Source organism: Thermobia domestica, chromosome 7, assembly GCF_964235325.1.
Source record: "Thermobia domestica chromosome 7, izTheDome1.hap1.1, whole genome shotgun sequence".
NCBI classification, from domain to species: Eukaryota; Metazoa; Arthropoda; class Insecta; order Zygentoma; family Lepismatidae; genus Thermobia; species Thermobia domestica.
Genome location: NC_137460.1, coordinates 55,070,235 through 55,089,523, shown reverse-complemented (window position 1 = coordinate 55,089,523; position 19,289 = coordinate 55,070,235). Strand labels below are relative to the sequence as shown.

General features: G+C 35.6%; 1 protein-coding gene across 1 annotated transcript in view; it reads left to right on the top strand.

Annotated features, from left to right (window-relative positions):
* Positions 1-19,289, top strand: part of LOC145690114 (delta-aminolevulinic acid dehydratase-like) — a 60,733-nt gene that overhangs the window by 15,444 nt on the left and 26,000 nt on the right. Inside the window, exons 3-4 of the mRNA XM_081764695.1 lie at positions 5,098-5,196; positions 7,724-7,844. Coding sequence (XP_081620821.1) covers positions 5,098-5,196; positions 7,724-7,844 — 220 coding nt within the window. The remainder of the gene's footprint in view (positions 1-5,097; positions 5,197-7,723; positions 7,845-19,289) is intronic.

Below are 19,289 nucleotides of genomic sequence, written 5' to 3'. Positions count from 1 at the left end.
CATCAGTAGATAAAGCATAATCACTTGCAGGATGTTCTGGCGAAAATTCATAATCAATGATTTCTTCATTCAAAATTTTCGCAAGATAGATTATTTTATGCCATAGTGTTTCTCAAACATTCGAGAAAACAATTGAAGAGCGACTTGTGTCAAAATCCGAAGAATTACTGGCATCTATCGGAAAAACACAAAAGTTGTTAATACTTGCTGGGGTCCTGTATGACCCCAATGGTACTCAGTGCAGGAAGTAGAAAAACTTGCGCACACATACACACAAGAAATATCACAATGTATCAAATTTAAGTTCCTAAGGAGACATGAAAATCAATTTTTTTTTTTTTTTTTAATTTTTATGTAATGTAGTACATGAGTTTTACACTGTTAAACTTAGTTTCGGGTCATATAGGACCCCATGGTAATAGGAATGTTAATCACCCGTCTCCTTTAGCCTACACGTCGTAATCGTCGACCACAAAACTGTAGATTTATATTTTACTAAAATTCTTGAAAGTTTCGGTGGTAATTAAGTTTTTTACATCCAAAATAATACACGATCACTGATAATACACATTGAATATTTAAGAAAAACATAAATGAGTTACTAAAAATGATATCAACGAAATTGTAAATTCAAACATCTTATGATAATTTCTCTTTGCAAATCGAGCCATTGATTTGCCATGTAATAAAATTGTGATCGTTAATTCTGGAAACTGATGTTACTTACTGTGGCGATCAAATGCTATTGTTCAAAACGTGGAGAAGAAAGTAGACTGCAATATTGTAACCTCAAGAAACCTGGAAAAAGAACAACGAATTTGTTTGGAATATCGGGAGTAATAATTACGACTTCTTCTTCGGAGCGATCTCTGTAAGTACAAAATTTACGAGATAAAATAGTGTATTTTCGATAACTACAGGCTACACTTGTGCGTAAAATGAGAGGCTTTTAGAAAATTCTATCTTTTTCAAATTCTTACTTATGTGAGATCGAATCACTGCGTCGAGTACAAAATAACTGTTGCACAATTAATCTATAATATGAAACAGCGTATGTTTGAACCTTTACTTAAAGCTTCAAGATACTCTTCTGCTCATATTAAATAGTTAAAAAAGCATCGTTAAAGCTTGTAGAAAGAATGTTTTCGACAGCCCACTGTAGATTTCTTCTGTATAATACAAAAACCAAAGCTACTTAATCCGGTATATTGCATAGTTACCTCCAACTGTAAGGTGATGGAAAAATACTATGTATATCTATCTTTCTATATATATAAAAGAGAACGCACAAAATCCTTTGTCCGCTCATCACGCTAATACGGCTGAACCGATTTCTTTCATTTTTGGGGGGTTGTTAGGATTTGGACCCTAGATGGTTTTTATCATATCACTTTAATTTTCAATTACCAGTGTCTTGAGATAATTGACCAATCAGGTGTCAATACGTACAAAAAATCCTTTGTACGCTCATCACGCTAATACGGCTGAACCGATTTCTTTCATTTTTGGGGGGTTGTTAGGATGTGGACCCTAGATGGTTTTTATCATATCACTTTAATTTTCAATTACCAGTGTCTTGAGATAATTGACCAATCAGGTGTCAATACGTACAAAAAATCCTTTGTTATTAGTTCATCATAGGTATAAAAATAAACGTATTTATATGCAACCCGCATGACCCTGTGACTCGGCGGGTTAACATAACTGACAGGCGCTATAAATCACTTGAAAGCGAAAAAGTAAAAATTATCTAAGTAACAAAGTTTATTGCGTTCCGGGATGACCGCAGCGAAGCGGGGCGGGTTGGGGTGACCGCAGCGAAGCGGGGCGGGTTAACATAAATGAAAGGCGATATAATGTTAACATTAGTGCAATCTTCTATGGTTTTTATCATATCACTTGAAAGCGAAAAAGTAAAAATTATCTAATTAACAAAGTTTATTGCGTTCCGGGGTGACCGCAGCGAAGCGGGGTGAACGCTGCTAGTATGGAATGAATGAATTCTTAATGTGTTATATGCAGATGAAAATGGCTGCCTTCTGAATTCCTTAAACAATAAAAATGAATATGTCATCAAAACTTACGCAGTGATATTCACGTCGGATGGTTATATTGTGCAACTTTGATTGTATGTTCATTTTACTTCAGTTTAAGGAATCCAGAAGGTAACCATTATGGTCTATATATACGTGAAGGATTAATCCATTCCGTTTGTATATATATTTTTCCATTATTTCACAGTTGAAGGTAACTACGCAATGTAACGGATGAAACAGTTTCTGTTCTTCAGTTCACTGAAGAAGGCGGCAGTTGTTCGTCGAAACCATTTGTAGCTTTTTACAATATATATATATATATGAAGACTTGTGACAAAAGGAAAGAGGAAAGTAATATTGTAAATAGTTCAATAATTTAATAACAATCAAGATGGAACTTCATTTGAATAGTTGAAAATTCCTTACTTTCGGTTGTTCATTTCATTTGAAAAATAAAATTATAAAAATACCTGGCAGCTCCATTGTCGATCTGCACCAAGAAGGAAATGAGGACAATGATTCGCTTTTTGTTTGCGGAAGGTGTTAAACCTGCGAAAATTATTCGTCGAATGCGAGCGCAGTAAGGATAAAAAAAATATATATATATATTTGGACTCTTTATAAAAATATATTTCCAAATTCAGCTTCACTAATAGTATTACTAACGAAAATATCAGAGTTTTCTAGAATCACTAACGGTGCACTAACGAATGGTACTAATTTTATCGTTAATGTTTGAAGTGGGGGGCAACGTGAACTTGCCCCCCAAATGTTTTTTATTTATAACTCTTACACTAATGAAGCAATAACGTTAGCGGTTTTTGCAGTAAGAAGCACTAGATTAGAATGCTTATAGGCTAGTTTTCTTAAACTGTAAGCAATCAACACATTTCTTCAAGGCTAGTATTATATCTTTGTACATCTCTTATTCTGATACTAAAAACGAGATGGTGTTATTGATGATGTTATCATATTACAGTAACATATATCAAAGTAAAGAATGTTTTAATGTTAGATGCGCGAGTAAGTCATTTATAGAAGTGAAAGGAAAAAGAAGTTACCCAGTATAGTTCACAGTCAGTGAATTGCATTGAAGTGCAGCAGTTTCGAACTCAGTATTGCAATTACAAGGGTTGGATTTTTAGTAATGGAACAACGGTGTATCTTGAGAAGTAGAGTACTTAACAAGGTTCGAAGTTTTACAGGTCCTCGATGTAATCACCAGCATTGTGAATTACGTGTTCCCAGCGATGTGGAAGCCGCTGGATGCCGTTGGCAGTGCCTAATTTCTGGGTAGTGTGGATGGAGCGATCGATCACCCGGAGAAGATCATCGATTGTACGGAAGTGTGTCCCACGAAGTAATTCCTTCATCTTCGGGAAGAGGTCGTAGTCGCAGGGACTTAAATCTGGAGAATACGGGGGGTGATACAGCACTTCCCAGCCACAACGATGCAACATATCAATGACTGCACCTGCTGAATGTGCTCTTGCATTGTCATGCAGAATGATGGGTGGGTTCGTCAGGAACTGGTGTCGTTTTCGTCTTACAGCTGCTCGCAGATTGTTTTGCAAAAAATTGCAGTAGTACTCTGCACTATCGGTGTGTCCTTGGGGGACGGTATGGTTTATGATTACACCATCCCAGTCGTATGCAATGATGAGCATAGCTTTCACATTGGTTGGGGTATTCCGAACTGTTGTTTTTCTCGGTGACACAGGATGTTTGATTACCGTTTCAGCTATGATTTATACGCTCTGGTCCAGGTCTCATCAATAGCAATGATCCGCCGTAAGAAGGCCTCACCTTCACATTGATACCGCTCCAAGTGTGTTCGAGCGGGATCATATGGCAGCCGCTTGTGTTAGAAAAATAAACACACTGCTGAACAAGACTGCACTTATTTAATATAAAAACACATTTACACGTGACGTTTCGATCTTCTAGCCAAGATCCTTATCAGACGTACACTCTACGTGACTCTACTCTTGAGTGTACGTCTGATGAGGATCTTGGCTAGAAGATCGAAACGTCACGTGTAAATGTGTTTTTATATTAAATAAGTGCAGTCTTGTTCAGCAGTGTGTTTATTTTTCTGATTTTATTCGCAAGACGTTGACTATGATTGTGTGTCCGCTTGTGTTGCTCAGTCATATCATGTGGAACCCACCTTGAGGCGATTTTACGCAATCCCAGGTTCTTCTTCAGAATTTTCAGCACAGTCGCATGCGCTAGTCCTGTATCGTTGGCCAATTCACGAATCGTGGTGTTCCGATCCGCTAGTACTAACGCATTCACGTTTTGCACATCTTGAATTACAGGAGGATGGCCGAAGCGAGGCATCTCTGTGACATTTTGTCGTCCAATATTAAAGGCTTTGACCCACCTTGTTACTGTACGTTATGGTAATGCACTTGCACCGCAAACATCTTGGAATGCTTCGTATCAGTGTTGCCATTACTAAAAAAATCCAACCCTTGTATAAAGTTAATATTACCTAGGGCAATTTTTTTCCCAAAAGACAAGGCAGGATAAGTAAGGTAGTAAAGATAACAGAGACAGTCTAGTTTTAACTTTTTTTTTAACAATTCGTTGAGTACATTTTCTTTATCGTTTCATTTAACCTTTTACCTTGAAAATACTGTCTCCACGTGTGAAAGGAATATTCGATTTGTTTGTGATTGGCTTTTCCCTACAACTTGTTGCAGTCGTTCACTGTGGAAGTATACCAACTAGTACGTCTTTATTTCTTCGTAAAATGTTGTTTGGGAATTGTTTACTCGAGTGTCAGATACATTCTGATAATTTATAAATTGTGAAAGAACTCTTTTGCAATGTGTCAATGTACGTCGTGACCAATTCATAACGAAAGTAATCGTGAGATATCGCTAATGGTTGGTTGATTGATTTGGAATTTAACGTCCTCCATTCAGCACAGAGTCTGTATGAGAGGTATCAGATATCACTGTTATCCATTCAGAAGTCGAAACAATGTTAAAACGTCATGTTTTGTATATAGGTGTGATATCAAGTGTTACTTGTTTACTATTCTTTATTTCAGGATGACAGCGGAACTCACGCAGATTCGACATCAAATCCAGTTATTAAAGCTTTGCCGAAATTAAAAACATGGTTTCCTGATTTGATCATTGCGTGTGATGTAAGTATCATTAAATAAATAAAAATAATAATAATAATACCATTGCTCCTCTTTGCCGAGTTCCAACAATTTTTCGTTGATAGTCGATTTTTTTAGTCCACAATGTACGACAAAAAAATTATACTATGCTATGTTATATATTATGGAAAGCTATTACTTTGTGTGTGTTTCTTTCTTTCTTTCCTTCCATTTTACATTCTTGTAAGAAAGAATGGAAAATGTTATAAGAAACTTTAGTATGTTAGTAATTGTAAACATGAGAATTGACTACGAGATGCGCTTAGTTATTATTATTATTATTATTATTATTGAACTAATACTCATTTAGTTCAAAGAGTATTAGTTCAATAGTATTACTCATTTAGAAAGACAAAAGCCATGGTGATTGGAACGAAGAGGTCTTTATCAAATATAAAAGTGGGGGGAGAGAAAATAGAACAAGTGAATAGTTTTCGATATCTGGGTAGTATTCTTAGTAATGATATGAAGTGCGAACGTGAAATAAAAGCAAGGATAGGAATGGCGAAAGAAGCCTTTAGGAGGAAGAAAAGTCTGTTTTGTGGGACTTGGAATAAAGATTTGAGAAGACAACTTATAAAATGCTTCGTGTAAAGTGTTGTACTGTATCGGGCGGAAACGTGGACATTACGTAAAAGTGATGAGAAACGACTGGAAGCCTTCGAAATGTGGATGTGGAGAAGAATGGAAAGAATTTGTTGGGTCGAGCAGAAAACGAATAAGAGGGTGTTAGAAATAGTGGGGGAGAAAAGAACACTTTTAGATATTGTTAAGAAGAGGAAGAGAAACTTCTTGGGACATTCCCTAAGAAGAAATTGTATCATGAGGGTCGTCCAAGATGGTATGGTTGCGGGAAAGAGAGGGAGGGGGCGAAGGAGAGTACAATTAATGGATGATTAAAAACAGAAAGATCATACGTTAAGACGAAGAGGTTAGCGGAGGACCGTGGAAGCTTCTCAGCTGTGGCAAGTGACCTGCCAGTAAGGGCAGGAGACCTATGATGATGACGATGAATACTCATTTAAACAGTTATTCGGAAATATATTATTAATGGCAAAAAATCACCTCCTAATGTTGTACGCTACGATGATTATAAACTTGACAGGGGAGGGATTGCGACAAAATTTCTGCCAACGTGGTGAGTCTGGATAACTCTGTTCCGTTGACTAGCGTTTTAGTTCTGGCTCAGACCTTGATTCTGTATCGTTACCGTGGTATCATGATCCTACCATCTTGTGGACTCTTTGGGAGACTACTTCGAAGATCTTTAGATGTCATTGTGTGTTTATGGGCTTTACATACAGTTGTAATTCTACTTTAATGGTTTGTAATGTTGTAATTCGAAGTAAAAGACGTAAGAAACGAATGATTCGTTGCATTCATTTTCCTCGTGCTATATCCAGATGGGAATATGAATTTCTCGCGTCGTTCATGCTTTCATTAGAAAAAAAAATCATGACTACAATTCCGCGAGTCACTACAATTTTCTTACTTGGCATTAATGCAAAATCAGAATGTTCTGTTTTCATTGGGACTTTTCAGTAGACCTTGTTCTAGGTCTGTGTGATAATGATCATCTTAGGTGTTTGTGTGATTCTGTTTAAATCACATGTGTTTGTTGTTTCATGGAGGTGATAGACAAGTAGCAACATCCATCGCGATATCAACATTGACCGCAAGATATTTTCGGTTTAGCCTAAATTAGGGATCTGATTTCAAAGTTGTGGACCAACATTACTTTGTGGTTTGGATGGTTGGAATTTAGCGTCCGTTCTCAGCACCGGGACTATATGAGACGTAAACCAACAGTTTCAAGTAGAATTCGAGCCACTGTAATACATTCAAATGTGAAAGTTCATCGGAAATCGAACCCAGAATCAGTGTACCGAAGATGCGTGCACTAACCACTAGGTCAGCGCGGAGGGATCCTGGAATGTGGAATTACATTGAGTTACCTGTACTTTTTTCAATGATAAATATAATTGATTTTGTTCTATGTTGTGCTATTCAGTACCTACAAGTTGACATTTAAAAGTACATTTTGGAAACAGTTGAAGAACAGTCACGGTAAACTTTTGTATTTTCGCTTGTGACAAGTCGACAGAAGTAAGTTCTCACAACAGTGTTAGTCTTATCTGTATAGGGACAAATACTACCAACGTTATAGACACCCTATATATAGTGATATATTCAATCTTAGTGGGAAGAGATATTACTAAAACTTTCATTTATGGCGCTGTACAATTGGCGATCGGTATTAAAGAAGCTGCGCTTTAGAAATATATACCACGCACGTATGGGTTAAAGTAACACGCACTGGATCAATCTAACCCTAGTTTATGATAGTTGTAACGTAACTAAAGTCGCTAATGATAAACGAAATTTTTATCAAGAACATGTCCGCTTTCGAATGCGACTTATCATATTCGTATATGAGAATAGTTACATGCATAAGCACTAACTTACGTATTCATTTTTATGAAATTTGATTGTGTACTTTCATTTATAGGTTTGCCTTTGTACGTACACGTCGCATGGGCATTGTGGTATTTTAAACTCGGAAGGCTCAATTAACCACACCGCTAGTCTTAAAAGGATAGTCTCGCAGGCTTTAGCGTATGCACAAGCAGGTAAACAATTTGTGTCATATTTTTTATTAGGTATTTCTAATTTTGGTGCTTAGTATGATTGAGTGTGGTGAGAATTGAGTTCGTCGTGTACATGAGTAAATGTATTCAAGAAATTTCAGTATACCATATATTTCTGAATCCAAGACAAGATGTTTTGCCCCAATTTCGTGCCCAAAAATATAAGTTAGTCTTGCATTCGTGACGTGTGATATGGAATTTTTCTTTATTGTATAGAATCGCAAACCTTCATTAAGTTCTAACTTTGCTGTCTTCCTCGCCTGCCACTAACCTTGAACGTTCACAAATTAGTAGACCCTTCCAGTGAGATAAACTAAGGGAGGTATGTATCTGATTCAATTTTTAATGTGGCGGGCCACGGTGGCTTAGTGGTAAAGCGTTCACATCTGGTGCATGGGGTCCCTGATTTGATCCAATCGCGCGCTAAGTGAACTATGTGGTGGACAAACATTGTGTGCGTGGGTATCTACGGAGTCCTCTCATTTCCTCCCACTTTCTTCATTCCACTATTTCATACATTTTTCATCATCAGCGTCTCTAGCCTAGCCGACATAACCGTAGGATGCAAAACTCAAAGATTCCATTTTCAATTTTTAGTGTAGTTTTATAGCGGATGCTGAAAATATACCAGTATGTGCTTTACATGTATGTTTCATAATTCTTTGTTTTAAAAAAGGATCGCCTTCGATTCAGAAATATACAGTAATATCCATATAAGAAAATATCATACTAACTTCACCTTGTAAGCCCTGAAACTAAACATTTTGTACGGAAAAAAGAAGAAAGAGTGCGAAGAGAAGAAAAAAACTGGTTGAGAATGGTTATTTTATGTGGATAGGAGTCGAAAAGAAAGAAGAAGAAGAAGGAAAGTAATTGAAAATGATTATCTTATGTGGATAGGAAAAAACATGCAGCGATCTAATTGTATAAAGTAAGTACATTGTGAAAGCACAAAAAAAAAAAAAAAAAATCGTAACTGGCCGGTAAGGCACTGTTCTAGCAATGTGAAGAACATTCATTCTAAGCGACAGTGGTGGTTAAGAAAACTATAAATATATCTGGTGTAGTCAAGTGAAACTTTTGCGAAAGAACTAATCGTGTTCAACTAACTACTCTTTATACACAATGTAAAGGCATCCATTATGAGTGGGACGCAACATTTGCGTGTGAGAAGAAATCACTATAAGCATTTAAATATTCAATTCTGCGACCATCTACGAATACCGTCCATGTAAAATTTGAAAGGTTTGCGTTCGAACTATTGACGGACTACAGCTTTCACCTCGTTATCTTGGTGAAACTTCTGACCTTTCAACTTCTGTAGGGGACCAAAGATGTGAGTTGCAAGGTGAGAGGTTATGGCTGAAGGAAGAGCGATGCATCATTTCGCGTACAACATGGGGACGTGCATTATCGTGCAACACAGTTACTCCGTAAGTCAATACCAAGTCTTTTCCTTTTAATGGAAGTGAGAAGACGGTCAAAGTTGCACAGTATCATTCAGCTCTAATGATTTCTCCTGGCTCCCTGGAGTCACTCATGATGGTCTATGACAGTCGACGGTAACCATGGCTTTCCCCGTAGTTACGTCTAACTTGAATTTCTTGGGAAATGGAGATGAGGGATGTTTCATTGGTGGAAGATTTTGAACTTGGTTCAAAATCGTGGCACCAGGATTCATCCGCAGCGACAATAGCAACAAGAAATCGTCTCCTTCTTGGTTGCGCATCAAATATTCAAGGGAATTCACCATACGCCCCAACTTTTGTCTATCTGTCAGCATCTTGGGAATTCACTCCACGTATACTTTGTGATGGTGCAGATGTTTTACTATCTTCTGCGAAGTACAATAACTCATGTTGAATTGCTCCTCCATGGATCAAATCGTCAGGCGTCTATTCGCACGAATGAACTTCCGACATCTTTGCACAATTGTTTTCATTCGACTTGAACTACGTCCTTCCCGAAACATTTTTGACCGATCAGCTACTGTTGTTTGTGATACGCATTCGTTGCCATATACGTCCTTCATTCGATGAAAGTTGATAAACATCCTTCAGCAGTAGGAAACCGTGTTGATATTGTTTGGACGGGTTGTGGATGCGAAACGCAATCTTTTAACTGTTATTCCTACAGCGACAGAGAACATGGAACCTTTATTTCTACCATACTGTGCACGACGGACAGAATAATACAAACATACCGGAAATCTCACGTAATGTTCAGCGTTGTTTACAACATGTGTTGCGTTTGACGATCATGGTTTATAGTCAGTCCATTTATGGTGTTTACCTCGCTCACCTATTATCAGTATTCAGTTCATCCATGATTATTGTGGTGTGTTCAAAGGCAGATCTTGACAGACTTTCGACGACAGCAGATTATTTATGCAGTTAGTGGGAGTGTCTGTAATGAAAGTGGCGTGTTTAAGAGGGTATCGAAAGTCCCTATCTAGTGTCATGCGAGCGCACACAGTTAGTGAGGAAACTATGACTACAAAATATAACAGTGGTCGAAAGGGAATACTGCCAAACAGGAAGAGAAAGGCATTGAAAAGAATTGCGGAGGAAAAAAAGAAGAAAATAACTGCCACTAGAATTACAGCGAAGTCAGTTGCCACCGAGAGACACCAATTTCCACTAATAGTGTGCAAGGAGTTCTATGGATATTCTTGGCAGAACTACTATAGGCAATCTCCTTGTGACACCAGTGAATGTTATCAAACGACTAGATGATTACGTGACGACTTGCAAAGATTACATGACATGAACTGCCGAGCAATGGAGACACGTCCTATCTGATGAATAGACGACGTATGGTGAGCGTCTGAAACCTACGTTTCAGATTATCTGTCAACCGAAGCAGGGAGTGGGTCTATGACTGTGGGTGTACTAACCCTGTTTTGGTTACTCCATATATACAGGGTGTTTCAAAATAACACCGACAACGTTGGGAAGGTTATTCCTGACACCAAAATAAGACAAAAAATATAGACCAACCTAGGTGCCCAAATTTTTCCTTTCGAAGTTATTCGAAGTTATACGTTGCCAAAAACATGAAAAAATGAACTTGAAAGGTTCATAACTGAAGGGTAAGAAAAAAAAAAAAAAAAGGAATGTCCATGTAGGTGCTTTATCGAGTTCTTTGTCCTATCTGTTGGTGACTCTTGGTACTATTTGACTGTGTATGCTATGCATGCGTAAATGTAGAAACCACCATGTAAAAAGAGCAAAAGATTTGACTAACCTTATTCCTTTTTACGAACTTTTCAATATTAAAACGCCGTTTTCTCGAAAAAGCAGTTTTGTGACATTCCTTGTTTTCCCCCCTTACCCTTAGACTCCAAAACTATGGGACCTACCGTAGTCGGGTCAAGACTTCACTTAAGAACTAATATGTGCGCTATTCAAAAATAAATATAGAATCCTAAGGTACTCACGAAGCAATTGTTATAGAGGGAGTTTGGCTACGGGTATATAATTTGAAGTATACCTCTATAAAAATTGGTGCGGAAGTACCGCAGGATTCTGAAAGTTGGATATTTGGATAGGGCACATATTAGTTCCCAAGTGAAGTCTTGACCTGACTACGATAGGTCCCATAATTTTGGAGCTATTTACCTTTAAAGTTCATTTTTTCATGTTTTCGGCAGCCTATAACTCCGAAAAGAAACATTTGTGCACCAAGGATGGTCTATACTTTTTATCTCATCTTGGTGTCAGGAATTACCTCCCAAACGTTGTCGGTGTTGTTTTGAAACGCCATATATATGTTACCATAAATATTCTATGTATTTTTTTATTTATGATAGTATAATAATAAATAGTTTGTAAATAGATTTGACATGGATACTGGTACACTCAGGTTGGATTCTCAACCAATGGCGTTATTTCAGATACTTCACTGCTACTAGTCAGCGACCCGCCGCCTTCTATGACGTAACGAATCCGAAACTATAATTTACGCATATAAAACCACATTTTTATGGGACTCTAACCCTGATCTTATCCCATATTTTATGTTATGCACACTGCACTCACCCCATCTATGGAGATCGGAGCAACCTAGAAAAATATTATACATAATTTATTTCTCAAAATATAAAATAATAAATAAATTCTAACTAAAATAAGTAATTGCTGACACTATATTTTGTATTTCTCACTATTCCATATTTAATTTACGTTACGCTGTTCTCGATTTTGATCATTAGAATGTGGCGGAGCTTCGCATGTAAACAAAGCAGCTCATTATAGCAATCGACAGCGTAGCAAACTCGTATTTTTACTTCAAACACCCACACAAGTTTATAGCAGGTAAAGTTAGTTTCGTACTCCTTTACGAATATATTACACATTATTTAGAATATATATCTCAAGTACCCAACAATTATGAATACGAAAAAACACGAGTAGAAATAAGAGTAGAATCGGCTCATACGGTAGGCCTAAAGTCAATCACATATAAATAGTCTTTTAGGTGTCTTCCTGAATCAAACAACGAATGATTATACACACCGGAATACTACAATATTAATTATAAAGTATAATAATTAATAATTTATCACATTTTATAGCATCTCAGTACTATACAATCATGTGAAATAAGTGCAGCATACCACATCGTCTGTTATGTAGTAGTCTTAATACTCAATACTTCAATTTAAACTTTCACAGTCAAAATTTAATAATCTGTTAACATGCACAAACCTAGAATAGGGTCATCGGTTCTGTTGGGTACCGTAATACACAACAGCCACAATACAGTGCAGACCCGTCATTTGAATCCCAAACGAGACAGAGATTTCGATTCAGAAGAAAATGCTATGGTAGAAATCCACAAGACGCTGACTTTGTCATTATTTTGTCCTACTTACTGGTTAAAAACAATTAGTTCTAAAGTTAATAAATAGTTTTATCATTTTCGACTTCGCTTAAATAACCCTTTTATTTTTTTTATGGCATACACAGCAACACCTGGTTCACCACGCATAATTTTTTAAACAATAAAAATTTATAGCGGTAGTATCTGTTTTCATTATATATAGGCAGGGGCGGCGATTAGGGGGCCAGGATAGGGCAGTTGCTCCTCCCTACATTTTTGAAGTGACTTCTTAATGTATATAGTTTCATTTGGAAATGTAAAGTTTTTGTACGTATTACTGGTTCATAGAAAAAATGGTGCCATATAATATTTACGGTGACGTGAGTACGTATTGGTTATTTGTCTTCCTGTGGTGTTAAGAAAGGTGCATGAATTGCGTTTTAATTGCCACGGAAAATGGTCCCAAAATTAACCTTGTGGAGCGCAATAATTCCAGCTTACTTTCATTTCTTCTTACAAGGGCTCAACATGTTAGCCGCTTTGAAACTAATTGAGAAAACATTTCGCAAAACAAGAAAAATCTTAATACTCAAGTTATTCTTTAATTACACAAAAATCGACAGTTCCTAAAATGTCTTTTCATCTTTCTAATAGTAAGGAATATTGATTAAAAAGAGAGTAAAAAGAATCAACTTCTAGCTTTTTCATTGTTTTGCCAACAGAATTTATGATATTCCGCAGTTACAAATTGGTGGTGAATTTTTATTTTTTATTTTATTTTATTTTATTTTATTTTTACTAGCAGACAGAACAATGCCCTTTTCGTTGTTTTTTTTTTCTATGAACAGAAAACAAGAAAGAAACAGTTAAGAATGCTCGAAGGGCATTGCCAGAACGAACATAAAAAGTATTTTTTTCGAAATTTATATGAATTGTATATTAAACTAGCAGCGTTCACCCCGCTTCGCTGCGGTCACCCCGGAACGCAATAAACGTTGTTACTTAGATAATTTTTACTTTTTCGCTTTCAAGTGATATGATAAAAACCATAGAAGATTGCATTAAATGTTAACATTATATCGCCTGTCATTTATGTTAACCCGCCCCGCTTCGCTGCGGTCACCCCGGAACGCAATAAACTTTGTTACTTAGATAATTTTTACTTTTTCGCTTTCAAGTGATTGCAGTAAATGTTAACATTATAGCGCCTGTCATTTATGTTAACCCGCCGAGTGACACGGTCATGCGGGTTGCATATAAATACGTTTATTTTTACCTATGATGATCTAACAAAGGATTTGTACGTTATGGACACTTGAATGGTCAATTATCTCAAGACACTGGTAATTAAAAATTAAAGTGATATGATAAAAACCATCTAGGGTCCAAATCCTAATAACCCCCCAAAAATAAAAGAAATTGGTTCAGCCGTATTAGCGTGATGAGGGAACAAAGGATTTGTACGTTCTCTTTTATATATATAGATGTATTTGATTAAATTCAATAGATAATACATTTACATATTTGGAACCTGCGTATTAAGAGATCTGTTGAATTAGCTATATTGAGCTGTCACTTTTTATCACCGTACATATATTCTCCATCCTCTTAGGTATTGATTAACTCTATAACTTACAGTTCCCGAGATATGGCTCTTTAAATCTCTTGAATTGGAACTTTTTTGGACAATATCTGAGGAACGGTGGCCAGTGGCCACTGGTTACTGTCTAGTTCCAAAATGTTCACCATCCTCGTAGGTATTGATCAACACCATCATCATCTCTCTATGACTTACGGTTCCCGAGATATGGCTTCTTTAATATCCCGAAATCGAAACTTTTTTGGCCAATATCTTCGGAACGGTAAGTCATAGAGAAATGATATTGGTGTTGATCAATACTAAGAGGATGGTGAACATTTTGGTATCAAATAGTGACCTGTGGCCACTGACCAAATCGCACAATGTTCTAGACAGAATTTTAAGATGTTCATGAGCAAAGAATCAAATTATCTTAGATTTTCGTCGTTTAAGAGTACAAAGGGTTAGTACCTACTTGTGTTGCTCTTGTCAATTCAATAAAATCGTCGGTATTTTAACTGGAAAAATGGTATCCTATTATACAACCTTTCGTTAAACGAAGTGTTAGAAACAATCAGGAAAACTAATACTGTTTAGAAATATTCAGATCCTGTCTTGCTCCCCCAACTTTTAACGTCCAATCGCCGCCATTGTATGTATGTAATAGAAACTAGTAAATTCAATCAACTATCAAAGTACATTATCACTCTAAATATCAATCACTGACTCTCAGAATTAATTTTACACTAAATAAGTATTTGCTGCTTTTTAGTTCATTTTATGTGAGCTGGACTAAATTTAGAGGAAATATATCTTTTGTGTGTAACCTAATATGAAATTCTGCTTTTTGTTTTTGTATGTCAAATTTTGGCCTTATATCTAATATACCCTATTACAATGTTGATAATTTCATTATTCTGAAAATTGCTAATAATATATAAGAAATGTGTCCAGAAGTATCGGTATCGGCCTTATCGGTAATCGGTGAAAAAATGGTATCGATACATCCCTACTTTGAAATTGCTTTTGAACTATCAATTTATTTCTAATTTCGCTCGAAATAATCACAAATCTTTTGCTGTTTCACGATAGTATCTGCTAAATAAAACAATGTGTAATACAGTCACAATCACGTTAAATGTATTTCCAATAAACAGCTCGATTGTTAATTTGAGTGGGACCATAGACAAGTGCTCACTTCTGGTTCGAAGGGTTCTTATTCTATTCCAGGTTCTGAGGGTTGCAATTGAACCTATAGGGTCCGTGGATTTGGTCCCATTTTCTTCAGTCTACCAATTCTTCCATCTCATTCAGTAGCACATATCAGCTTCTTTAATTTTATTATTATTATGATTTAAATAGATAGTATATTCTTGATATGTTAAAAAAAATTCATCTTCAAATTAAATGCTAGCTACAATTCTTGACACACTGGTTGTTTCACAGGTGCTGACATTTTAGCTCCATCAGATATGATGGGTGGAAGAGTGAAAGATATCAAGGATGCCTTAATTAGTAATGGACTCGAAAGCAAAGTTAGTGTCCTATCATATGCTGTGAAATTTGCATCTTGTTTATATAGGCCATTTTGGGAAGCAACGAAATCTACTCCGTCATTTGGTGATAAGAAACACTATCAACTTCCCAGGAAAACTAATACTGTTTAGAAATATTCAGATCCTGTCTTGCTCCCCCAACTTTTAACGTCCAATCGCCGCCATTGTATGTATGTAATAGAAACTAGTAAATTCAATCAACTATCAAAGTACATTATCACTCTAAATATCAATCACTGACTCTCAGAATTAATTTTACACTATATAAGTATTTGCTGCTTTTTAGTTCATTTTATGTGAGCTGGACTAAATTTAGAGGAAATATATCTTTTGTGTGTAACCTAATATGAAATTCTGCTTTTTGTTTTTGTATGTCAAATTTTGGCCTTATATCTAATATACCCTATTACAATGTTGATAATTTCATTATTCTGAAAATTGCTAATAATATATAAGAAATGTGTCCAGAAGTATCGGTATCGGCAGTATCGGCCTTATCGGTATCAGGTATCGGTGAAAAAATGGTATCGATACATCCCTACTTTGAAATTGCTTTTGAACTATCAATTTATTTCTAATTTCGCTCGAAATAATGACAAATCTCTTGCTGTTTCACGATAGTATCTGCTAAATAAAACAATGTGTAATACAGTCACAATCACGTTAAATGTATTTCCAATAAACAGCTCGATTGTTAATTTGAGTGGGACCATAGACAAGTGCTCACTTCTGGTTCGAAGGGTTCTTATTCTATTCCAGGTTCTGAGGGTTGCAAGTGAACCTATAGGGTCCGTGGATTTGGTCCCATTTTCTTCAGTCTACCAATTCTTCCATCTCATTCAGTAGCACATATCAGCTTCTTTAATTTTATTATTATTATTATTATTATTATTATTATTATTATTATTATTATTATTATTATTATTATTATTATTATTATTATTTAAATAGATAGTATATTCTTGATATGTTAAAAAAAATTCATCTTCAAATTAAATGCTAGCTACAATTCTTGACACACTGGTTGTTTCACAGGTGCTGACATTTTAGCTCCATCAGATATGATGGGTGGAAGAGTGAAAGCTATCAAGGATGCCTTAATTAGTAATGGACTCGAAAGCAAAGTTAGTGTCCTATCATATGCTGTGAAATTTTCATCTTGTTTATATAGGCCATTTTGGGAAGCAACGAAATCTACTCCGTCATTTGGTGATAAGAAACACTATCAACTTCCCAGGAAAACTAATACTGTTTAGAAATATTCAGATCCTGTCTTGCTCCCCCAACTTTTAACGTCCAATCGCCGCCATTGTATGTATGTAATAGAAACTAGTAAATTCAATCAACTATCAAAGTACATTATCACTCTAAATATCAATCACTGACTCTCAGAATTAATTTTACACTATATAAGTATTTGCTGCTTTTTAGTTCATTTTATGTGAGCTGGACTAAATTTAGAGGAAATATATCTTTTGTGTGTAACCTAATATGAAATTCTGCTTTTTGTTTTTGTATGTCAAATTTTGGCCTTATATCTAATATACCCTATTACAATGTTGATAATTTCATTATTCTGAAAATTGCTAATAATATATAAGAAATGTGTCCAGAAGTATCGGTATCGGCAGTATCGGCCTTATCGGTATCAGGTATCGGTGAAAAAATGGTATCGATACATCCCTACTTTGAAATTGCTTTTGAACTATCAATTTATTTCTAATTTCGCTCGAAATAATGACAAATCTCTTGCTGTTTCACGATAGTATCTGCTAAATAAAACAATGTGTAATACAGTCACAATCACGTTAAATGTATTTCCAATAAACAGCTCGATTGTTAATTTGAGTGGGACCATAGACAAGTGCTCACTTCTGGTTCGAAGGGTTCTTATTCTATTCCAGGTTCTGAGGGTTGCAAGTGAACCTATAGGGTCCGTGGATTTGGTCCCATTTTCTTCAGTCTACCAATTCTTCCATCTCATTCAGTAGCACATATCAGCTTCTTTAATTTTATTATTATTATTATTATTATTATTATTATTATTATTATTATTATTATTATTATTATTATTATTATTATTATGATTTAAATAGATAGTATATTCTTGATATGTTAAAAAAAATTCATCTTCAAATTAAATGCTAGCTACAATTCTTGACACACTGGTTGTTTCACAGGTGCTGACATTTTAGCTCCATCAGATATGATGGGTGGAAGAGTGAAAGCTATCAAGGATGCCTTAATTAGTAATGGACTCGAAAGCAAAGTTAGTGTCCTATCATATGCTGTGAAATTTGCATCTTGTTTATATAGGCCATTTTGGGAAGCAACGAAATCTACTCCGTCATTTGGTGATAAGAAACACTATCAACTTCCCAGGAAAACTAATACTGTTTAGAAATATTCAGATCCTGTCTTGCTCCCCCAACTTTTAACGTCCAATCGCCGCCATTGTATGTATGTAATAGAAACTAGTAAATTCAATCAACTATCAAAGTACATTATCACTCTAAATATCAATCACTGACTCTCAGAATTAATTTTACACTATATAAGTATTTGCTGCTTTTTAGTTCATTTTATGTGAGCTGGACTAAATTTAGAGGAAATATATCTTTTGTGTGTAACCTAATATGAAATTCTGCTTTTTGTTTTTGTATGTCAAATTTTGGCCTTATATCTAATATACCCTATTACAATGTTGATAATTTCATTATTCTGAAAATTGCTAATAATATATAAGAAATGTGTCCAGAAGTATCGGTATCGGCAGTATCGGCCTTATCGGTATCAGGTATCGGTGAAAAAATGGTATCGATACATCCCTACTTTGAAATTGCTTTTGAACTATCAATTTATTTCTAATTTCGCTCGAAATAATGACAAATCTCTTGCTGTTTCACGATAGTATCTGCTAAATAAAACAATGTGTAATACAGTCACAATCACGTTAAATGTATTTCCAATAAACAGCTCGATTGTTAATTTGAGTGGGACCATAGACAAGTGCTCACTTCTGGTTCGAAGGGTTCTTATTCTATTCCAGGTTCTGAGGGTTGCAAGTGAACCTATAGGGTCCGTGGATTTGGTCCCATTTTCTTCAGTCTACCAATTCTTCCATCTCATTCAGTAGCACATATCAGCTTCTTTAATTTTATTATTATTATTATTATTATTATTATTATTATTATTATTATTATTATTATTATTATTATTATTATTATTATTATGATTTAAATAGATAGTATATTCTTGATATGTTAAAAAAAATTCATCTTCAAATTAAATGCTAGCTACAATTCTTGACACACTGGTTGTTTCACAGGTGCTGACATTTTAGCTCCATCAGATATGATGGGTGGAAGAGTGAAAGCTATCAAGGATGCCTTAATTAGTAATGGACTCGAAAGCAAAGTTAGTGTCCTATCATATGCTGTGAAATTTGCATCTTGTTTATATAGGCCA